General features: G+C 50.1%; 2 protein-coding genes across 3 annotated transcripts; both read right to left on the bottom strand.

Annotated features, from left to right (window-relative positions):
• Positions 1 to 186: 186 nt before the first annotated feature.
• On the bottom strand, positions 187 to 6,003 carry NOL7 (nucleolar protein 7). The gene is made up of 8 exons (XM_029053056.2): positions 5,708 to 6,003; positions 3,257 to 3,317; positions 2,528 to 2,583; positions 2,190 to 2,221; positions 1,686 to 1,755; positions 778 to 899; positions 616 to 693; positions 187 to 462 (listed from the first exon to the last, which is right to left on the bottom strand). Exons 1-8 carry the CDS (start codon positions 5,947 to 5,949, stop codon positions 380 to 382), a joined length of 744 nt encoding a protein of 247 aa, XP_028908889.1. The 5' UTR covers positions 5,950 to 6,003; the 3' UTR covers positions 187 to 379.
• A 1,357-nt stretch (positions 6,004 to 7,360) lies between these two features.
• SIRT5 (sirtuin 5) lies at positions 7,361 to 22,649 on the bottom strand. Of its 2 annotated transcripts, none has more exons than XM_029053361.2 (9): positions 22,556 to 22,649; positions 19,794 to 19,931; positions 18,550 to 18,683; positions 16,890 to 17,115; positions 16,481 to 16,568; positions 14,307 to 14,360; positions 12,565 to 12,688; positions 9,422 to 9,537; positions 7,361 to 8,330 (listed from the first exon to the last, which is right to left on the bottom strand). In XM_029053361.2, the coding sequence occupies exons 2-9, from the start codon at positions 19,906 to 19,908 to the stop codon at positions 8,255 to 8,257; spliced, it is 933 nt and encodes a 310-aa protein (XP_028909194.1). In that variant the 5' UTR covers positions 19,909 to 19,931; positions 22,556 to 22,649; the 3' UTR covers positions 7,361 to 8,254. The 2 variants fall into 2 exon arrangements, with proteins under 2 accessions (XP_028909194.1, XP_028909195.1); XM_029053362.2 differs by lacking the exon at positions 22,556 to 22,649 and adding an exon at positions 21,911 to 21,931.
• Positions 22,650 to 23,094: the final 445 nt, after the last annotated feature.

Raw genomic sequence — 23,094 nt, 5'->3', positions numbered from 1 at the left:
GTCTCTATTACAATTTTTCCCAATTGACACAAGAACCAGAGTCTTTTTTTTTTTTAATCTCCCTTTCAATGGCACACTTTAACCTACCAGTTTTCTTGAAACAGTCCCAAAGATGCAAATGATGTAAAAATAGACTGAAACCAGGCAGAGGCTCAGCCACTCTACAAAAAATGCAGGACCCAACTCTTTAAAGGCATTATTTTATTGGTTTTACATCTGAAGGAAATCATTTTCATACCACCTAAGACACTAAAGAATTTTTACAGTTTAAAAAAAGCAACAAAAAAACAAAACACTTCGAGCCCCATTTCTTAAATGGAACATGCAAAGTGACTGACAATGAAACAAAGCATAGATTCCATTCCCACTTATCACACATTCATTTTCTCTTTTTGGAAACTTTGTTCCTTCTGTGAATCAAATATTTTTTAATTTCCTTAGCTTTTTCTTTCTTCTCCGCCCCTAGAAAAGAAAGTAATTTAATAGTTGTTTAATAGTTGTGAAGATCTAGCCTTAATTTCGGTGTATTACGAGAACTTTGTAGCAGCTGAGGTTCAGATTTTTAATTCCCTCCCACCCCCACGGGTCGGGGAGAAGCCGAGGAGGCCGACTTACCCCAGGTCTCGTTCACAAAGTGGATGGCCGCTTTCTTATCTGGCAGTTTCTTCTGGGCCAGGGAGAAGAATTGATTCACTGAAAGAGAAAACGATTTCGTCATTCCCTCGGGTGGTTGGGGTGGGCGGGAAGACGAGGGCGGAAGGTGCTCGGCTCCGTTACCCGTGGTTCTGCTGTTCCCGGGTCCGTACAGCTGTTTCTGAATGAAGGCTTTAGCCTCTTGCATCTGTATGTTGGCCAGGGTGTGGTCCCGCAGCCTGACGGCCGTGTAGTTTATCTTGGTTCTGGTGACCAAAGCAGTAGGTTAGAGTTACAGACCGGAGACACGTTGGGGGGGGGGGGGGAGGGAGAGAGAACTTCAGCACGAGAGTTAGCGAATCGTCAATTTAAAGTCTCCGTGGGTTTTTATTCAACTTCGGAAAGTTTTACAATGAGCATAATTTCTTCCCCTGAAATGCCGCCCAACGTGTATCTAGTTTCGATCCTCACCTCGATCTGAGCTGCCTTTGGGACCTGTTTGCCTCTAAGCCGGCTGACCTCCCAAGGACATGGGTTCGACTCAGATGTGAAGACCAAGTTTACTTAAGGGGCACAAAATACCCAGTCATACTCGGGCGGCATTCACTCTTGAAAAGCGGTCACGGCGGACTCTTCTGCAGTTTGGGTGCACCTCGCCTCTCTCCGTCGTCCGCTTTCTGTGGGACGGGACTCACCGGGAGCCCAGAGAGGGTCCCTAGGTAGCAGAAGCAGATCTAGTCCGTGGCTTGTTTGGCTACCGAGACTCGGGCCACTTTTTGCAAGCCTCTCCCCCATCCTCTGGGCAGTGTGGGACCAAAATGGGAGGGAGGCGAGGGGGTTGGCGGTAACATTTTAGAGTAGTAGCACAGTAACGGAATTTACTAAGTATTTCCTAGGGGTAGGACACTGTACTGAGCACTAGGAGGAGATACACAGCGCGATTCAGACGCGACCCCCGTCCCTCAGGGGACGATTCTCAATCTTGGGCCGGCATCTGGCAACGCCCCCCCCAACCGTCACAGTTCCACTGAATCGGTGATTTAACGCCTTACCTCGGCTGCTGCTCCTCTTTCTTCTGTTTATTACTCTTTCCTGCGGCAGCCTTAATTTTTGTTTTCAAATCTGAAAACAACAACAGAAAAATGGGTTACTTTTTCTACGTCTAGTCCCCGTCCAATTAATCGCACCCTCCGGGGAGATCCAAAAAGCCCGCTCGGGGATGGAGGAAGCCGTGGGGCCTAAAGCCGGAGGAGGAAAAGGCAAAGTACGTGCGTGTGGGAACTGGGGGTTACGGATTGCGGGAGCACGGAGCTGGGAAGAAAACTGATGCTCTATATCGAGAGCTTGCAGTGTGCGGGGCACCGGGCTAAGCACTTGGGAGGATTCCGTAAAAGAGGTGGAAGGCACACTCTAAAACCACTTCCAGAGTGGGGAAATGGCAGAGGGGGAAGCAGCGTTGGGACGTAAGAGAAGGGGAACAGTGGGGGGTCTGATATTTCCATTATTACTGCTACTGTTGCCCAGAAACTATATTTCCAGTAGGGATGAGCTCTCACCCTTTTTCTCTGAATCCGGTGATTCTTTCACTCTGAAAAAAGAAGACACAAAACCAACGGTTAGAATTTCTGATGGGTTACCCCGCTAGTTATCTTTTGATATTCTTACAGATGACTTCAGTTTGTCAAAGTGCCCTTTTCCTCGTAGAACGTGCCACGACTCCGGCCGACACAATTACAGCCTACCCCCGATCTTTTAATCTCACAGGTTTAAACCACTGATTATGGCACGGGCCAGTGCCGAGGAAGGTAGCAAATGAATCGCCAAAGACCGGGCGGGCGGGGGGGAGGATGTTACAGAATCATTCCAGAAAAATGAAGTTATAAAAATCCATTACTCAGGCTGCGGTGCCGCTAACTCCTCTAGAACGGAAGCTGGAAGTAGTTTTCTTTTCTAGGAACAAAAAACAACAAACCAGAATATAATGTGAATAACCTGAAAGCCATTCACCTGGGTAAATCTAGGAAGCTGCTAGGTTGTGGAACCCCCAAGTCTTACAGGGAAGCTGATGCAATGGGGCAGAGGCAAACCCTGGGTCTGGCTACCAGAGCGGTCAAGTGGCCAGGGCCGGAGGGCCCGAAGCTTCTCCTTCAGTTCTCCAGGGTTGAGTCACTGCGGTGCTCTTCACCCAGACATTTCCCCCGCACGTGTGCTCTTTCGCTGGACCGTCAGCTTGGGGGTCAGAGGACTTGGGTTCTCATCCCAGCTCTACCCCCATGGTGCTTAGTACAGTGCTTGACCCAAAGCACGTGCTTAAATACCGTTATCGATCCACTGCCAAAACAACTGCCCTCACTGGAAATGACTTCAGTAGCGACATTTAGAACAGTGCTCGCATCTTACCGCGTGGCCCAGAGAGAGACACACACCACCCCATCCAACTCCACGCGAGTCACGGGTTCTCGAATGTCCCCCCCCCCCTCGGGGCCGCTAAGTGGGTATCGAAGAGCAGCACTGCTGCCTGTGGGGTGGGTGGCGGGGGCCGGAGGTTGGCCGTCCCCTCGATGCCCCCTCTTGAGGTTTAAGTTCGAGATGGGGACGAGGATGTCCGTCCCCAGCGCTTCACCTTTTGTTCCGTGAACAGCTCCTCACGCCGCTTGCGCTTCTCTTTCAGAAGGGCTTTCTCCCTGGAAGACAGAGTCCCCGTCACGGGCGGTCACGGCAGCGGGACCACAAGAGAGGAGAGGAGGATGGGGGGAGATTAAAGAAGATGGGAAGAAGGGAGAGGGGGCAGGGGAGGGTACTGACACTGTGAGCCCTCGTGGGACAGGGAGAGTGTCCAACCCCATTTGCTTGTACTCACTCCAGCGCTCAGTACAGTGCCTGGCACATAGTAAGTGCTCAACAGATACCACAGTTACCATTATCATTAGGCGGAGGAGGGGGGAAGGAAGAGGAACGGGTGGGAAGGTGACAGAAGAGAGGGAGGGAGAAGTGGGGAAAAAGGAAGAGAGGAAGGGAGAGAAAGGGACAAGAGAGTGGAGGAAGAAAGAGCTGGCGGGGAGGAGGGGAAGGGAGGGACAGAGGGTCAGAGGAAGAGAGGGGGAAAGTTATTACCCTACTTATTTTGTTAATGAGGTATATAACTCCTTGATTCTATTTATCTTGACGATGTCTTGTTTTGCTTTGCTGTCTGTCTCCCCCGTTTGGACTGTGAGCCCATTACTGGGCAGGGAGAAGCAGCGTGGCTCAGTGGAAAGAACCCGGGCCTGGGAGTCAGAAGTCACAGGTTCGAATCCCCACTCTGCCACTTGTCAGCTGTGTGACCGTGGGCAAGTCATTTCACTTCTCTGGGCCTCAGTTGCCTCATCTGTAAAATGGGGGTTAAGACTGTGAGCCCCACGTGGGACAACCTGATTACCCTGTATCTACCTTGGCACTTAGAACAGTGCTCTGCACCTAGTAAGGGCTTAACAAATACCAACACTATTATCTGTTGCCAAATTATCCATTCCAAGCGCTTAGGACAATGCTCTGCACCTAGTAAGGGCTTAACAAATACCATCATTATTATCTGTTGCCGAATTGTCCATTCCAAGCACTTAGGACAGTGCTCTGCACCTAGTAAGCGCTTAACAAATACCAACATCATTATTAAAGTGGGGATGAAGACTGGGAGCCTCACATGGGACCACCTGATGCCCCTGGATCTCCCCCAGCGCTTAGGACAGCGCTCCGCACCTAGTAAGCACTTACCAAATACCAACTTCATTATTAAAGTGGGGATGAAGACTGGGAGCCTCACATGGGACCACCTGATGCCCCTGGATCTCCCCCAGCGCTTAGGACAGCGCTCTGCACCTAGTAAGCATTTCACAAATACCAACATTATTATTAAAGTGGGGATGAAGACTGGGAGCCTCCCGTGGGACCACCTGATGCCCCTGGATCTCCCCCAGCGCTTAGAACAGTGCTCTGCACCTAGTAAGCGCTTAACAAATACCAACATCATTATTAAGGTGGGGATGAAGACTGGGAGCCCCATGTGGGACCACCTAATAATGCTGGTATTTGTTGAGCGCTTACTATGTGCCGAGCACTGTTCTAAGCGCTGGGGTAGACACGGGAATCAGGATGTCCCACGTGGGGCTCACACTCTTAATCCCCATTTTACAGATGAGGTAGCTGAGGCCCAGAGAAGTGAAGTGATTTGCCCACAGTCACACAGCTGACAAGTGGCAGAGCTGGGATTCGAACTCATGACCTCTGACTCCAAAGCCCGGGCTCTTTCCACTGAGCCACGCTGCTCCTCTACCACCTGATGTCCCTGGATCTCCCCCAGCGCTTAGAACAGTGCTCCGCACAGAGTAGGAGCTTAACAAGTACCAACATTATTATTAAAGTGGGGATGAAGACTGGGAGCCTCCCGTGGGACCACCTGATGCCCCTGGATCTCCCCCAGCGCTTAGAACAGTGCTCTGCACACACTAAGCGCTTAACAAATACCAACATTATTATCTGTTGCCGTATTGTCCATTCCAAGCGCTCAGGACAGCGCTGTGCACCTAGTAAGCGCTTCACAAATACCAACATCATTATTAAAGTGGGGCTGAAGCCTGGGAGCCCCACGTGGGACCAGCTGATGCCCCTGGATCTCCCCCAGCGCTTAGACAGTGCTCTGCACCTAGTAAGCGCTTAACAAGTACCAACATTATTATTAAAGTGGGGATGAAGCCTGGGAGCCCCACGTGGGACCAGCTGATGCCCCTGGATCTCCCCCCAGCGCTTAGGACAGCGCTCTGCACGTAGTAGGCGCTTACCAAATACCAACATCATTATTAAAGTGGGGATGAAGACTGGGAGCCTCCCGTGGGCCCACCTGATGCCCCTGGATCTCCCCCAGCGCTTAGAACAGCGCTGTCCACAGAGTAGGCGCTTCACAAATCCCAACATCATTATTAAAGTGGGGGTGAAGCCTGGGAGCCCCACGTGGGCCCAGCTGATGCCCCCGGATCTCCCCCAGCGCTTCGGCCCGAGGAGGCGCTTCACAAATCCCAACATCGTCATTAAGCAGTACCTGCGCTCGCTCTCCCAGAGGCGCTTCTGCTTCTCCTTCTCCTCGGTCCTGGTGGTGGCGAAGGCCAGCCGGTCCGGGGCGGCGTCGTCGTCGTCGTCGTCGTCGTGGTCCTGCCGGTCCTGCTCCTCCGCGGCGGCATCGCCGTCCTCGGACAGCCGCAGCTCCAGCTCCTCGTCCCTCTCCTCCTCCTCCTCCTCCTGGTGGGCCTTGCTCCGGCCCGGCCGCGGCCTCAGCTTGACCATCCTCCCCGCCCTGCCGCTTCACCTCTGACCTCCGACCCCTGACCCGACGTCCTCGCCCCCCCCATCGACGAGTCGCGCATGCGCCGGCCGCAGAGCGGGAGGCGGGCTCTGCGCCTGCGCCCTGCGCCTGCGCCCTGCACCCACCCTCTTCCCGCCCGGGCCTGCCGTGAGGCGCCGTCGGCCGCCATTCCCTTCCCACCATGCTTTTCGCGGCGTCCCCCCCCTCCCCCTCGGTTGAAGTTTTAACCCCCTTGGTGACGCGACTCGAGACGACGGACCCTCCCTTTAAATCCATTCAGTCCCATTTTATTGCTTCGATTTAGGGCTACTGTGGGGGAAGCCGCGTGGCTCAGTGGCAAAGAGCCCGGGCTGGGGAGGCAGAGGTCCTGGGTTCGACTCCCCCGCTCTGTCACCTGTGGGGGAGTCACTTCTCTGGGCCTCAGTTCCCTCATCTGGAAAATGGGGATTAACTGGGAGCCTCACGTGGGACGACCTGATGACCCTATATCTACCCTATATGCACATATTAAGCGCTTAACAAATACCATATTTTTTTTTTTTATTGTTCTTGTCCATCTCCCCCGATTAGACCGGCAGCCTGTGAAAGGGCAGGGACTGTCTCTTTTACCGATCTGTCCATTCCCAGCGCCTAGTCCAGTGCTCTGCACGTAGTAAGCGCTCAATAAATACTATTGAATGAATGAATGGAAAGACCCGGGGCTTGGGAGCCAGAGGTCATGGGTTCGAATCCCGGCTCCGCCACTTGTCAGCAGTGGGACGCTGGGCAAGTCACTTCACTTCTCTGGGCCTCAGTTACCTCATCTGGAAAATGGGGATGAAGACTGTGAGCCCCATGAGGGACAACCTGATCACCTTGTATCTATCCCAGCGCTTAGAACAGTACTGTGCACATAGTAAGCGCTTAACAAATAGCAACATTATTATTAACCGTGTGCTCGACACTGTACGTGAGGCAGAGAAGCCGCATGGGCTAAGAGATGGAGCAGGGCCCTTGGCGGAAGACCCCGGGTTCCGATCCAGCCTCTGCCACTCGTCTGCTGGGTGGCCTCAGTCAAGTCACTTCACTTCTCTGAGCCTCATTTACCTCATCTGTAAAATGGGGGCTAAGACTCTAAGCCCTTCGTGGGGCAGGCCGCTCGCCCCTTTCCTACCGTCCCGTTCTTTGACCCGTTCTCTCAGCGTCTTTCGTCTCTTCATCGACTAAACGAACCCTTCCTAATTTGTCTAATTTCTGTCGACAACAGGCCGTGTCCCACCCGATTACACTGTACCTACCCCGGCACATAGTAAACACTTAAATATTATTATTATCATTAATAAGGCGTGGAGCAGGGAAAAGTATTGACACTGAGTCCCGGGTGGGACAGGGACAATGTCCAACCCCATTTGCTTGTATCCAGTCCAGTTTATCGATAATCATAAATCCCATTATTCAACTTCAATTATCAAAGTTTGCCCAGAACCAGTCTTTCATCCCTTCAGGGTTTCACTTAAATTCTGACAGTGCCTGGTTTGAAGCAGGAAAGTGAGTCACAGATCCATGAAACAATGCTCACAAGAGGTCAGGTGGAGAGAGACTTAGACACTGTTCCAAAAGCTATTCCAAAAGCTTTATCCTTTTTTTGGACAGGAAGCACCTGAGAAGAGAAAGATGAACCGAATGCAGGCTCCCTGTCTTGCAGAGGTAGCAACAGGATGTCACTGACCAGAAACCACTCAATACAACGTTGCAAATGCATTAACATCCCTTGGATAGGCAGCTCTAGTTGGGAAATGGCACACTGAGTCCACCGCGTTTATTTCTCCGTCAGTCAAGCACTTTTGCGCTAATTGGGAACAAGGAATACCCTCTTCTCAATCCCTGCCAAAACGATATCTCATGAATTACCTAAAAAGGCTGACAGACTTTTTAAAAAACCAAATAAAAACAAAGCAACTCGACTTCAAACAATTTCACCCCAACAATCCAACCTCAATCACCCTTTTGGTTTCAGATTGTAGACCCACAGAAAAGTGACAGATTAATTTTTTCACAACTCTGAGGAAAATTCAGTTTTCCCCTCCTCAGACACTCTGTCATCATCGATGTGACTAAATCCTAAAACATAATTTGATCAGGAGAATTTCCAGTCCTGAGAAACCTAAAACCGTTACGTTAAATATAATTCCAAATCCTGAAGCAGTCAGTTCACCTTAAAGTAATTATTTCTTTCCCCCCAGATGCTTAATAGCTTAAAGCCTATTTGGGGGGAATTTTTGTTTTCCTCCATCCCAGGATCGATGTTCAAGAAACTGTTTCAGTCTCGTGCCGGGCCAGGGCTACAGGTAGTGTGGCTCCACAAGGCCCTTGGAAGTGAAATCTGAAAGAGAAATACAAGACAGCAGAAGGAAGGCCTATAGTTGGGCAAAAATGGAAAAATTAGAACCTACTCCGCTAAGGTGCTGCTTACTGACAAGACAAGCCATTACAAAACAGAGCAGGAAAAGGTGGTTTCCTCCAATTCCTCCTGGGGCTGTGGCAAGGAATAGAAAACTACTGCATTTTAGACAACCCTCCAAGTGACAGACCCGTCTTAAAAAGATTCATTCCTTCCAGCAGAGAAGGGGAGCTGCAGAGACCTAGAGATCAGGGAGGGAGGAAATGGCAGAACCATTTCTGAGGTCAAGGGTTGTTAATAATTTACATTTCCAGAAATATACTAGCCATCGCCTCCGGGAGGTTATCAAATTGCTCCATGTGCTGGGGCAGATACAAGATAGTGAGATCAAATATAGTGCCTTTCCCACATGGGGCTCACGTAGGAGAGTGAGAAAACTGTAGGGACACGGACTGGCCCGTGGTCACACAGCCGATAAGTGGAGAGAGTCGAGAGTAGAGTCGAGATTAGAACCCAGAGCCTCTGACACCCATTCCCGGGCTCTTTCCACTACGCCACCCCCGATCAGAAGGGTACCGAATTCAGGAATGCCAGGAAGGGGTTGGGCTGGGAACGGTAGAAGAAAGAATGGAAGAAGCAGTCAGCACCTCGTCCCCTACCTGCTCCATATCCTGTCTAAGCAGGCTTCGGTGCAGTGCCCGGGGCAATGCTGATTCTCGATAAAGATTGATATTAGCGATAATAAGTTTTGTTTGCCATTTTGTTTGGAGATTCGCCTTCTCCATCTCAGCCTGACCTGGTGTTAAATGCCCTTAAAGCAATCTTGTGATTTTAAAAGAAATGCCGTGGGAATAATTGAAAGTACCAGCATCCACACTTCGGGGAGAGGTCTGAATCTTTTTCCCATGATTTCACCTCCTGAGCTTAAGGTTTTGGCACCGTTGGGAGCGCTGCTTCTCCAGACCAACACCTAAAACATGAGCAGACTCGCTCTTTTCTAGTAAGACTTAGGTCGAAGTTATCCGTCCTCAGGGCCCCTGCCCCTTCCCTCCTCCGGCAGGGCAGCACTTCACCTGAATCGATCGGTGGCGGGTGTCGTTTCCATGTTAAATTCGGCCACTGGCACACCTCTAGCGGACACCTGGGGGGCGAACATCGCAGCAGGATAGACCACCGACGAGGTTCCCACCTGCGGAGTGCACAAATTCATTCATTCATTCATTCAATAGTATTTATTGAGCGCTTACTATGTGCAGAGCACTGTACTAAGTGCTTGGAATGAACAAGTCGGCAACAGATAGAGACGGTTCCTGCCGTTTGACGGGCTTACGGTCTAATCGGGGGAGACGGACAGACGAGAACGATGGCGATAAATAGAGTCGAGGGGAAGAACATCTCGTAAAAACCGATGGCGACTAAATAGAATCGAGGCGATGTACATTTCATTAACAAAATAAATAGGGTAATGAAAATATATACAGTTGAGCAGACGAATACGGTGCTGAGGGGACGGGAAGGGAGAGGGGGAGGAGCAGAGGGAAATGGGGGGAAAAGAGGGTTAAGCTGCGGAGAGGTGGGGGGGCGGTAGAGGGAGAAGGGGAGCTCAGTCTGGGAAGGCCTCTTGGAGGAGGTGAGTTTTAAGTAGGGTTTTGAAGAGGGAAAGAGAATCGGTTTGGCGGAGGTGAGGAGGGACGGCGTTCCGGGACCGCGGGAGGACGCGGCCCGGGGGTCGACGGCGGGATGGGCGAGACCAAGGGACGGTGAGGAGGTGGGAGGCGGAGGAGTGGAGCGGGCGGGGTGGGCGGTAGAAAAAGAGAAGGGAGGAGAGGTAGGAAGGGGCGAGGTGACGTAGAGCCTTGAAGCCTAGACTGAGGAGTTTTTGTTTGGAGCAGAGGTCGATAGGCAACCACTGGAGTTGTTTAAGAAGGGGAGTGACATGCCCAGATCGTTTCTGCGGGAAGATGAGCCGGGCGGCGGAGTGAAGAATAGACCGGAGTGGGGCGAGAGAGGAGGAAGGGAGATCAGAGAGAAGGCTGACGCAGTAGTCTAGAGGAGCAGCGTGGCTCAGTGGAAAGAGCCCGGGCTTTGGAGTCAGAGGTCATGAGTTCGAATCCCAGCTCTGCCACTTGTCAGCTGTGTGACTGTGGGCAAGTCACTTAACTTCTCTGTGCCTCAGTTACCTCATCTGTAAAATGGGGATTAAGAGTGTGAGCCCCACGTGGGACATCCTGATTCCCTGTGTCTACCCCAGCGCTTGGAACAGCGCTCGGCACATAGTAAGCGCTTAACAAATACCAACATTATTATTATTATTATTATTATTAGTCCAGCCGGGATATAACGAGAGCCCGTAGAAGTAAGGTAGCCGTTTGGGTGGAGAGGAGAGGGCGGATCTTGGCGATATTGTAAAGGTGAAACCGGCAGGTCTCGGTAACGGATAGGATGCGTGGGGTGAACGAGAGAGACGAGTCAAGGATGACACCGAGATCGCGGGCCCGAGAGACAGGAAGGATGGTCGTGCCATCCACGGTGATAGGGAAGTCCGGGAGAGGACCGGGTTTGGGAGGGAAGATGAGGAGCTCAGTCTTGCTCATGTTGAGTTTTAGGTGGCGGGCCGACATCCAGGTGGAGACGTCCCGGAGGCGGGAGGAGATGCGAGCCTGAAGGGAGGGGGAGAGGACAGGGGCGGAGATGTAGATCTGCGTGTCATCTGCGTAGAGATGGTAGTCAAAGCCGTGAGAGCGAATGAGTTCACCAAGGGAGTTCCAACCGGAAGGATCGCTACGGCATCCCTTACGAGTCTCCCTGATGCTTAGCACAGTGCTCTGCACCCGGTAAGCGCTCACTAAAGACTGACTGATTGATTGATTTTCCATTCATTCAGGGACCCTCGAATTACAGGAGTGTAGAGGCAGCGAAAGCAGAGGTAGTTTTGCCAGTTATTTGGAGCATTTCCAGTCCTGAGAAACCTAAAACCCTTAGTTCACAATAATTCCAAATCTTGAAGCAGTCAGTACACCTTAAAGTGATCTTTTTATATCACTTGATTATATTTTTTATACTTTATATCACCTTAAAGTGATATTTTGAGAGTTACTGAGCACCCACCGAGTACAAGGTCCTGTACGGTATGAAAAAGCTATCAGAAGTAAGAGTAATGGTAATTATTGAGCACCTACTGAGTGAGAGGTACCGTATGACAGGCTTGGTTAAATATGACAGTAGCCCAAGGCACTTTCGCTGCTCACAAAGACCTTACGGTCCAAACAGACTCGAGCCCCACAAGAACAATGAACCAGAACGGGAAGAAAATCCCATCGTGTTATTTTCAGGGAGAAAGAGGACTGTGACTCGGGAGAAATTCCCTTTCACGTGGACTCCTTCCAGGGTCATGCAAGGTCAACAAGACCCATCCCAAGACCATCAGGATTTGCTCCGAGCTGGGCAAACATCTCTGAGGGGGCGGATCCCCAACTCACTGGCTCTGACAGCGGGAGGACTCAGAGACCTGGACTCCTTGTGCTACATTACGCCTCTTGGCCACAGTCTGCTGCACTTCGACATTCGAAATGATGTTAAATTTCTCAGAGAAACAGTGTGGCCTTGTGGCTACACTATGAGCCTGGGAGTCGGAAGAACCCGGGGTCTAAACCTAGCTCCTCTGCTGCTTGTCTGCTGTGTGACCTTTGGCGAGGCACTTAACCTCTCTGTGCCTCAGTTTCCTCATCTGTAAAATGGGGATTAAGACTGTGAGCCCCACGTGAGACCGGGATTAGCTTTGATCCACCCCAGCGCTTAGTACAGTGACTGGCCCAGAGAAAGCACTTAACAAATATCACAATTATTACTATAGCTTGCATCACACAAGGAATTCTTAGTGCTTTACCAAGACAGGATGGAGCTCGCTAGAGTTTTCCAAAGCCGATCTACACTAATATAGCCCAGATTTCAGGGGGGGAGAAGAGCATATGTGACTGGGGAGTTTTGACCAACCAACACTGAGGGGCAGAACGTGCGGGAAGAGAGGGTCGACCATGGTAGCTTCAGGGAGGAACAGTGGGGATCCAGGGAGTGTCTTGACCCTGGGTAGCTTGGCTATAGCTGATCTCTTTACCCATACACACAAACACGCACATACCCTCTCTCTCTTTCTCCCAAGCTCGCAGGTGTCACTTATCACTAACCATAAATCGAAGAGGGCGAGCGTGTCACTTACCACTAAACATAAATCGCACAGGGCGAGCTCTCTGTCCACCTCTTCCAGGAGGTCAGGATCCAGATTCTCTCCAAACCACACCACGTGGGGTCGAAGCAGGCCACTGCAACCTTTTTCTTCACAGCTAGGAGGAAGGTTAACGGCAGAGTAAATTAGATAATACTTTTAAGCCCTTGGAATGAATATTAAGAGTGAGTACTGATATACTGAGCAGAGCACGGCAAGAAGCAGTTGGGAGAGCACAATATATTCCCTGCCCACAGTGAGCTTACGGTTTAGAGGGGCAGACATTGATAAAACTAACTCATAACATTAAATGTATCAGCTTAATGTAAACGAATTACATTAAATGCATCTCTGAAGCGATGTCACTTTTTTCCGCACATATTCACTGAAAGAGCTGGATCCTTCTATTCTCCCAGTTCACCTATAATGTGAGGGTAGCGTTCTTGCGGAACCCCACGTTAAGGAAAATTCGCACTACCCGCATTCAACAGATTGCACATACACACAAATCACTTCTTCTGTTCCAAAAAGGCTCTTGTCATGGGGTGAACTTTCCTTAAGTCCCTATATCAAGGTTCTGCCAAAATGAGTAGTTAAAAGGACTTGATGTAACAGCACTGAAGATGTGACTTGCTTATACGCCTGGGCGAAGAAGGTTGAATATAGCTTTACTCTGAGATCGTAAGCTTCTTGAGGGCAGGGATCTTGCCTACTAAATATCGCATTCGCCCAAGCATTCTGTACAGTGCTCTGCGCACATTAAGCTCTCAATAAATACGATTGAATGAGTGAATAAATTCTATTGAATGAATGAATAAATTCTATTGAACAATGGACTGACAGTGTTTTCCACATTATAGAGGAGCCAAAGTGATTTGGCAATGACAGTATGGCAAGAAGAATAACTGTAAAGATCCATTTAGCATGGATTATCTATAACTTATCCTGATAATAACGATGATGATATTTGTTCAGCGCTTACTATATGGAAAGCACTATTCTAAGTTCTGGGGGGAGACAAGGTGATCAGGTTGTCCCACGTGGGGCTCCTAGTCTTAACCTCCATTTTACAGATGAGGTAACTGAGGCACAGAGAAGTGAAGGGACTTGCCCACAGTCACACAGCTGACAAGTGGTGGAGCCGGGATTAGAACCCATGACCTCTGACTCCCAAACCTGGGCTCTTTCCACTGAGCCACGCTGCAGATCAGTCTATCGGGCAATGCCACTCTTTGTATTTAATGGTATTTGGGAAGCGCTTACTAAGGTGCCAGGCATGGTGCTGAGTGCTGAGATAGATACGAGATCATCAGGTTGGGCCCAGTCTAGGCCCACATGAGGCTCGTAGTCTTCATCCCTATTTTACAGATAAGGTCACTGAGGGACAGAGAAGTTCCGTGACTTGCCCTGGATCACACAGCAGACAAGTGGCGGAGCTGGGATGAGAACCCAGGTCCTCTGACTCCCGAGCTCTTTCCTCTAGGCCACACTGCTTCTCCTTTTAAGCACCTACCATGTGCAGAGCGCTGTATTAAGGGCAGGAGAGAGTTCAACATAATTAGGTGATCCACTTTGGTCTGTTCTGTTAGGCAGTGACAATGCCTGTTTTCATGGTTGCAGGGAGGGCTCATTGTCTTATAATGATGTAGCTGGTTCTGCCTAAGAAACGGACAGATTTCACCCGCTTCTCCCCTCCCCAATCAGAGGCCCCAACCCACCTAAAAGACAGTGCTCACCGAGGCAGGTTTTCTATTGGGATCCTGGCATCTTGAATTTCAGGTTCCGGAGCCCTGGAGTTACAGGAAATAATAACAACGGAGAACATGGCGAACACAAGCCGAAAGCTCCTTCTTTGAAGACATGATACTAATTAAAATAAGACCGTCACCTTCACTTCACCCTCACCCCCACAGCACTGAGGGATGGTCACCTCAGTATTTCCCCCGATCTAAAACTGATTATTTTGTAGACTCCTCAGGGGAAGGGATCATGTCTACCAACTCTATGGTACCCTCCCCAACACTTAATTCAGTGTGCTGGTCACAATTAAGCACTCAATAAATAGCACTGACTGGCTGTCTTACTTCTGGGACAATGAATCTGTCTGCGTGTGGCATCCCTAGAGTCTTCATTTACCATATTGCCCTAAAAACAAGGCAAGCCTGGATTTAAAAGATGACCCCCTAAAACATGAGGCTTCATTAGATAAATTCTTCTGTACGCTTTCCTATGGGTACGTTTCTTCACTTCTCTTTTCTCTTTGAGTTACCTTACCAGTCATCCCTACCTTTACCATTCCTCTTACTATTATTATTATGAATAATAGCAATAATAATATTGTACGTGCTTGCTATGTGCTAATCACTGTACTAAACACTGAGGTTGATTTAGGATAATCAGGTTGGACACAGTTCCTGTCCCAAAGGAGGCTCTCACAGGCTAAGAGGGAGAACAAGCATTTTATCCCCATTTTACAGATGAGGAAACCGAGGCGCAGAGAAGTTAAGTGATTCCCCCAAGGTCGCACAGCGGGGAGGTGGCCAAACTGGGATTAGAACCCAGGTCCCCTGATTTCCAGACCCATGCTCTTTCTATTCAGCTAAACTACCCTTTTATATTCCCCCTTTTTTATATCTGTTTTCAGTAATCAAGTATCTAGAACCTCAGTTTGAGGAGGCATCAGATGGAACCTGCAGTGTCAGATGAAAGCCAGAGAGATGCAAAAAAGGGCAGCGAGACCCAGAGGGATGCGAAAGGATGAAAAGCCCCTGAGAGGAAGAGACCCAGAGAGCTGTAAAACAGAAAGGGCAAAGACAAGCCCAGAGGAGTGTCAAGAACAGAAAAAAGGTAGAGAGACAGAGACAATACCAGAGAGGCAGAGCTAGAGAAGGATGCGGAGATAGAGAAGCAATATGACATAGTGGAAAGAGCACAGGCCACGGGGTCAGAAGACCTGGGTTCTAATCCAGTCTCTGTCATTTGCCTGCTGTGTGACCTTGGGCAAAGTCACTTAACTTCTCTGTGCCTCAGTTTCCTTAACTGTAAAATGGACATTTAATACCTGTTTTCCCCTCTTACCTGCATTATGAGACCCTGAGGACAAGGACTGAGTTTGAATTTAATACAGGGCTTCGTATACAGTAAGCCCTTAAATACCACAGTTATTATTAGAGATGAGAGGTAGAAACAAACAGAGAAACATGAAAGGAGAAAGGAGGCATAAAGAGACAGGAGACCTGACAGACCCCTGGAGTCGGGCCAAAACACCCCATCACAAAACCTCTTTTCGTTTTTCAGCTTCCCCACTGAACGCTGGGTGTTGGCCTCTAAACCTTTTCCTTAGCAGAAGCTTGTGAGAGAAGAAGAAGATTGTGCGAAACTGCTGTCAAGCAATTCGCTCTCCTAGTGTTCGGGTCTCAGGAGACTGAAATAGAACGAATCAATCAATACTAGTAGTAGTAATAATATTTAATAGGCTCTTACTGGGTGCCGAGCACTGTACTAGGCACTAGAAAGAGGATAATACAATTGGCAGACACGATCCCTGTCCACAGTGAGCTTATAGTCTAACCGAAGGAAAAGAAGAATGGGGTGAGGGAGGACGTGAGATGTCTTTCATCTCAGCATTTGCTTCACCGAGAAAACTGCGTGCAGCTGCTTACTTTATGCTTCGAAGATAAACTTATTTTAATGCTTAAAAAGACCCTCAATCTACCCATGTTTATGTTAATAATTACTATGACATCTTAATTTTCTACAGCCCTTAAAACCTCGAGTGTATCCTTAATTCTCACTGTTGTATACGGGAGTTATGGGATTAAAACCTGAGTCACCTTTGAAACGCCCCACCCAGGACTACCCAAAAAAGATACGACCGAGACACATCTCATCACACAGTGCGGTTAATTACCCTTTTCCTGCTAAAGCCGGGCATATTGGACTTTTGTAATTTTCGGCCACGTTCCCACAGCTGGTGCATCGGGTTTTGAATAAGCTCCCTAAAAGAACAAGTTCATCAGATCCAGGGTTTAGTAGATCAAGCGGTGTTCTCAAGGCAGGGGACGAAACATTTCGATTTAAAAAGAAACTTGAGAGAATAAAACACACACACACACAGAGTAGAGCCCACAGCCTCCCCCTCCTCAGCCTTTCTCTGCAGGGATGGGGCATTATCCTTGGCTCCAGGGAGAGAAGAGAGGAGGGCGTGGGCAGAGTCTCTCTCTTCCCGTCTAACACCTTAGGGAGGTCATTCTGCTACCCCGGCAGCCAGGAGGCTCAATGAGAGGCAGGCAGCCTCCCTGGGCCGGGCCGGCTCCTACCGTGAATTTCCAGGAGGTTCTTGGTGCCCGCCTTGCGGTGCAGCTCATCGATGTTCTGGGTGATGACCACGACGCGCCGCCCCTGCTTGCCCAGCCGGGCCTCGCACTCCGAGATGGCCAGGTGCGCCGGGTTCGGGTGTTTGCTCAGCATCACCTCCCGCCGGTAGTGGTAGAACTCCCACACCCGGGAGGCATTTTTGGCAAAGGCCAAGGGGGTGGCCAGGTCCTGCAGAGGAGACAGCGAGGGCCTGGAAGCGAGGAGGAGACAAATCCGAGGAGACACACCAGCCCTCTGAAACGGCTTTGCTTTATTGCCTCCCAGAACAGTCTAATGGGACTGGCCAAGTGGGAAAACAAGATGCCACCCAGTTGTGGCCAAGGTCCCGGGTTCTGGGGACGACTTTAACATTCTTCAATTGCTCTACTCCTAGATGCCAGCAATTACAAACTGTCGGGGATGGCGTCCAGCCTTGCATCCACCCCAGTGCTTGGCACATAGTGAGTGCTTAACAAATATGACCATTATAGTTATTATTAGTATCAATTTTATTATTGTTATTATTAAATGGGTACTGCAAGTAAAATCCTCCGGAGGCATCTTTTAAATGGTATACACTGTACTGAGCTCGGCGGAAGACACAAGAAAATCAGGTTGGACTCAGTCCCTGGCCCTCCTGGGGTTCACAGTCCAAGTTGGAGGGAGGAATATTTACTCCCCATTTTGCAGACGAAGAAACTGAGGCGCAGGGAAGTGACCTGCCCCAAGTCACACAGCAGACAAGAGGCGGAGTCGGGATTAGAACCCGGGGCTCTTTCCACTAGACCATGCTGCTTTCCGGTGTTCTTCACCCCTCCGCCTTTTGCTCACCACATGCCATTCCTCAGCGGGAGCAAGACCGGTAGGAGAAAGTGGCACCGCCCGAACCACTAACGCTAAAATCAGTTCTTCCACACAAGTTTGGAGACCCAAAGTGTCAGGATCGAGGCTTGTCCACAGTTCTCAACGGGGGACTCCATCATCAGCAAAGTACCCATCAGCGATATTAGTTCCATCGGTTGAAAAGCACTTTTCTTCATCAGTAAACTCTGCCATTTGCCTGCTGTGGGACCTTGGACAAGTCACTTATGTTCTCTGTGCCTCAGTTGCCTCATCTGTAAAATGTTGATTAAATCCTACTTAGACTGTGAGCCCCATGTGGGACAGGGACTGTGTCCCACCCGATTATTTTGCGTCTTCACCAGTCTGTGGTACAGTGCCTGGCCCAAAGGAAACTCTTTAGAAATACCACAATTATTATTATTATGAGCAAAAACAGTCAAACGAGCTGTTCATCTTGAGCTTTCAAGCAATCAGTGGTATTTCCTGAGCGCTTACAGTGTGCAAGAGCAATGTGCTACGTGTTTTGGAGAGGACGAAGCAACTAGAGTCGGTATAACATTCCCTGTCCAAATGGAGCTTACAGTCTAGAAAGGGAGACGGATATTAAGCTAAATTACAGATAAGTACGTATGAGCTGTGGAGCTGAAGGGGAGGTGGAAAGCAAGTGCCGAAAGGGTACGGATCCGAGATCAGAGGCGACAGGGAAGGGAAGGGAGTAGAGAGATGAGGGCTTAGTCAGGAAAGGCCTTTGGAGAGCAAAGTTGGGCTTGAATTACTTGCCTGGGCTTGCCATTTTCTCCAGTATCCGCCTGCTCCCCTGAAAGTTGGAACTCCACTCTCAGCACTGACCCCAGCCCCCGTAATAATAGCGACGTGCTTGGCTTTTGCAAAGGCTTCTCGGAAATCTGCCATATCTAGAAGGGGAGACAGCGGAAATAAGACAGAATTTACTTCCCCTGTGGCATCTGGGCACGCAAGAGGGCTGATGAGTTTCCATTACTTGGTGTGCTAAGACCACACGACATATATTATGGGAGAGGCAATATTCTGAATGGGCCAAAATCACAATATTTTGCAACTAGGGCACATCTCACTTGTAATAGGGGGATGTTTTGATGTCTCTTTCCTTCTCTCTCAGCGTCCCTTTATGGATCAGAAAAAAAAAAATCAGACCTACTTCAAATCCTCCTTCAAATGTGGCAGGGCACAAATGGAAGCGGTGGGAATGAAGGTCTGAACCTCAGAAATCTTACACCATATTCCATTCCATAACTCTCAGGGTCTAATCCAACACGGGGGCAGCTGAAATTTTTCATTTCAAAGAGAGGACTCTGTGGTTAAACAAATCCACACGCATCAAGCTCCTTGGAGACAGGGGTCACGTCTACCAACTTTGCTCTATTGTTATTTTCCCAAGGGCTTGGTAACAGTGCTCTGCGTATAATAAACGCTCAATAAATACACCCATCGTCAGGTTTCTGCATTCATAAGAATGTCAAAGGTTCCAGTCCTGCCGACTGAGATGGTAGACTTGGGTACCGGTATTGACTCGGGGAAGCAGCGTGGCTCAGTGGAAAGATCCCGGGCTTGGGAGTCAGAGGCCATGGGTTCGAATCCCGGCTCTGCCACTTGTCAGCTGTGTGACTGTGGGCAAGTCACTTCGCTTCTCTGGGCTTAAGTTACCTCATCTGGAAAATGGGGATGAAGACGGTGAGCTTCACGTGGGACAATCTGATCACCCTGTATCTCTCCCAGCGCTTAGAACAGTGCCCGGCACATAGTAAGTGCTTAACAAATACCGACACTATTATTATTACTGAAGGCAACGCCAGTGATATGATGATGAGACGAAAGGACCTGCCATTTCTCAAGCTATACATCTTAAACTACCAAAGCAGGCTTGTGTTCGGTCCCTGGAACTTCTCTACTGGGGGGGTCACACTTTCTAAAACCCTTTTTAAGCATTCACACCCTGCAGAATTCACTAGCAAGACAGTATCTCAACAAGGACTCGTGTTTCTTACTTGAACTGGGACGGGCCATTCCTATGCAAATCTTCAATCTCTTAGAAGCCGGAAACTTCAGTTCTCCACCCAACCGAGAAACTACTCTTCTAGCTGAAAACTTCAAAAGACTCATCAGGATCGTTTACAGCACTAATTCTTGAGAGAGGAGGGAAAAGAAATAACAAATTAATCAAAAAATATTCCTGTATGGTATTAACATTCATTCTGAGGATTTGCCAAGCACAGCCCTTCCATTTACGAACAATAAGGATTATGATTATAGTATATAAAGGGAACAAATCAAGGTGACGCAGAAGGGAGTGGGAGAAGAGGAAATGAGGGCTTAGTCAGGGAAGGCCTCTTGGAGGGGATGTGCCTTCAATAAGGCTTTGAAGAGGGGGAGAAGTAAATGTCTAATAATAATGTTGGTATTTGTTAAGCGCTTACTATGTGCACGGCACTGTTCTAAACGCTGGGGTAGATACAGGGCCATCAGTTTGTCCCACGTGAGGCTCACAGTTAATCCCCCTATTACAGATGAGGGAACTGAGGCCCAGAGAAGTGAAGTGACTTGCCCACAGTCACACAGCTGTCAGGTGGCAGAGCCGGCATTCGAACCCATGACCTCGGACTCCCAAGCCCGGGCTCTTTCCACTGAGCCACGCTGCACCTCTCCTGGATTTGAGGAACGAGGACATTCCAGGACAGAGGCAGAAGTGGTTGAGACGTGGCGACAAGACAGAGCAGCCATAATGGAACCCAGTTAAAAAAATGTGTGTGGTTATAAGAAGCAGCGTGGCTCAGTGGAAAGAGCCCGGGCTTGGGAGTCAGAGGTCATGGATTCGAATCCTGACTCTGCCACTTGTCAGTTGTGCGACTGTGGGCAAGTCACTTAACTGCTCTGTGCCTCAGATACCGCATCTGTAAAATGGGGATTAAGACTCATGTGGGACAACCTGATTACCAACATTATTATTAACATATTATTAACAAATACCAACATTATTATTATTATTATTATAAGAGTGTATTAGGTGGCTATTTTTCTGGTTTTATACCAGACACTTCCATTTTCAGCTTGGGTGCTTCCAGTCTGGTGCTCATATAGCTGATACTTATTAATTTATTCATTCATTCGTGTTTATTGAGAGCCTATGTCCAGAACACTGTACTAAGCGCTTAAGAATGTACAATTTGGCAACTATGTGCCAGGCACTGTACTGAGCGAGAAGCAGCGTGGCTCGGAAGGAGCACGTGTTTAGGAGTCGGAAGTCATGGGTTCTAATCCCGGCTCCGTCACTTATCAGCTGTGTGACTTTGGGCAAGTCACCTCACTTCTCGATGCCTCCGATCCCTCATCTGGAAAATGGGGATTCAGATTGTGAGCCCCACGTGGGACAACCTGATGACCCTGTATCTACCCCAGCGCTTAGAACAGTGCTCCGCACATAGTAAGCGCTTAACAAATACCACAATTATTATTATTTATGTATTTGGCTATTTATATTAATGTCTGTCTCCCCCTCTAGACTGTGAGCCCCACGTGGGACAACCTGATGACCCTGTATCTACCCCAGTGCTTAGAACAGTGCTTGGCATATAGTAAATGCTTAACAAATTCCACAATTATTATTATTATTTATGTATTTGGCTATTTATTTATATTAATGTCTGTCTCCCCCCTAGACTGTGAGCCCCACATGGGACAACCTGATGACCCTGTATCTACCCCAGTGCTTACAACAGTGCTCCGCACATAGTAAATGCTTAACAAATACCACAATTATTATTATTTATGTATTTGGCTATTTATTTATATTAATGTCTGTCTCCCCCCTAGACTGTGAGCCCCACATGGGACAACCTGATGACCCTGTATCTACCCCAGTGCTTAGAACAGTGCTTGGCATATAGTAAATGCTTAACAAATTCCACAATTATTATTATTTATGTATTTGGCTATTTATATTAATGTCTGTCTCCCCCCTAGACTGTGAGCCCCACGTGGGACAATCTGATGACCCTGTATCTCCCCCAGCGCTTAGAACAGTGCTCTGCACATAGTAAGCGCTTAATAAGAAATACCAACATTATCAGCCAGCCAATCATAATAATTATATTTGTTAAGCGCTTACTATGTGCCAGGCACGGTACTGAGCGCTGATGAGCCAGCCAGCGTGCCAGTCAGCCAGCCAATCAGACAGCGAGTCATCCGGGCAGTCAGCCAATCAGATCGCCAATGGAGCTACCAGTCAGCCAGCCAATCAGACAGCGAGTCATCCGGGCAGTCAGCCAATCAGATCGCCAGTGGGGGCTACCAGTCAGACAGCCAATCAGACAGCGAGTCATCCGGGCAGTCAGCCAATCAGATCGCCAGTGGGGCCACCAGTCATCCAGCCAATCAGACAGCCGGCCTGCCGGTCGGACAGCCAATCACATCCAGCCAGTCAGACAGCCAGGCAGCCAGTCATCCGGGCAGTCGGCCAATCAGACCGCCAGTCAGACAGCCAATCAGATTGCCGGCCTGCCGGCCGGACAGCCAATCACATCCAGGCAGTCAGGCGCCGACGCCCCCTTACACCAACGCGCGCCCCCCCTCTCGCGGGGGGGAAGTGTCCGTCAAGCCGGCGCAGGCGCACTCCAGCCCGGGCTGGGGACGGCGCCCCCGGGGCAGCTCGGGGCGCCCTTTCCCCTGCACAGCGCGCCCGCCTCCCAGGGCCGCCACCTTCCCCGGCCTAGCGGGCCTCCGGCTCCTCCCCGCCCCGCGCCCCTGCACCCACCTGCGCGGGTGAGGGCTGCGGGTCCGGGGCCCGGCGCCGCCGCGGGAACGGGAGGAGGGGGGCGGACCGGGCGCACCCCTGCCCCGCCCCTTGCTCGCCCTGCTTTCTGATAGGCTCCGCCCCCGGCTCTAGCCAGACTCTGATTGGCTCAGCCTTCTTCTCAGCCACGCCCCCTGCTCGGCTCCGCCCACCGGTTCTGTCCAGCCCCTGATTGGCTCCGTCCCCGCCTCTGCCAGTTTCCGATTGGCCCCGCCTCTGCCAGCCCCCGATCGGCTCCGCCCCCACCTCTGCCAGCTCCCGATTGGCCCCGGCTCTGCCCGCTTCCTATTGGCTCCGCCCCCGCCTCCGCTAGGTCCCGATTGGCTCCGCTCCCAGCTCTGCCAGCTCCCGATTGGCTCCGCCCCCTCCCTCCCGCTCTTCCTAGCTCCCGATTGGTGGCCCTCTCCGACGCCCCGCCCCCTTTAGGCCCCGCCCCTTGCTCTCTTCCGCCCCCTGCAGGCCCCGAGCAGCAGCGTCCCCTCCTCAAACCCAGGCCGGGC

This window comes from Ornithorhynchus anatinus, chromosome X2 (assembly GCF_004115215.2).
Source record: "Ornithorhynchus anatinus isolate Pmale09 chromosome X2, mOrnAna1.pri.v4, whole genome shotgun sequence".
Taxonomy (NCBI): domain Eukaryota; kingdom Metazoa; phylum Chordata; class Mammalia; order Monotremata; family Ornithorhynchidae; genus Ornithorhynchus; species Ornithorhynchus anatinus.
The sequence above is the reverse complement of the archived record's forward strand: the minus strand, read 5'-3'. Positions and strand labels throughout refer to the sequence as shown.

Bases quoted from the DNA above. Each gene is read 5' to 3' on its own strand.
- NOL7 (XM_029053056.2), bottom strand. From the start codon at position 5,949: ATGGTCAAGCTGAGGCCGCGGCCGGGCCGGAGCAAGGCCCACCAGGAG. The intron at 3,318-5,707 runs GTACTGCTTAAT...TCTGTCTTCCAG, and splicing joins CTCTGGGAGAGCGAGCGCAG to GGAGAAAGCCCTTCTGAAAG. The intron at 2,222-2,527 runs GTAATGGATTTT...TTCTTTTTTCAG, and splicing joins TTAGCGGCACCGCAGCCTGA to AGTGAAAGAATCACCGGATT.
- SIRT5 (XM_029053361.2), bottom strand. From the start codon at position 19,908: ATGAGTCTTTTGAAGTTTTCAGCTAGAAGAGTAGTTTCTCGGTTGGGT. The intron at 16,569-16,889 runs GTAGGAGCCGGC...TTGTTCTTTTAG, and splicing joins GAACCTCCTGGAAATTCACG to GGAGCTTATTCAAAACCCGA. The intron at 8,331-9,421 runs GTGAAGTGCTGC...TTTCTCTTTCAG, and splicing joins CCCGCCACCGATCGATTCAG to ATTTCACTTCCAAGGGCCTT.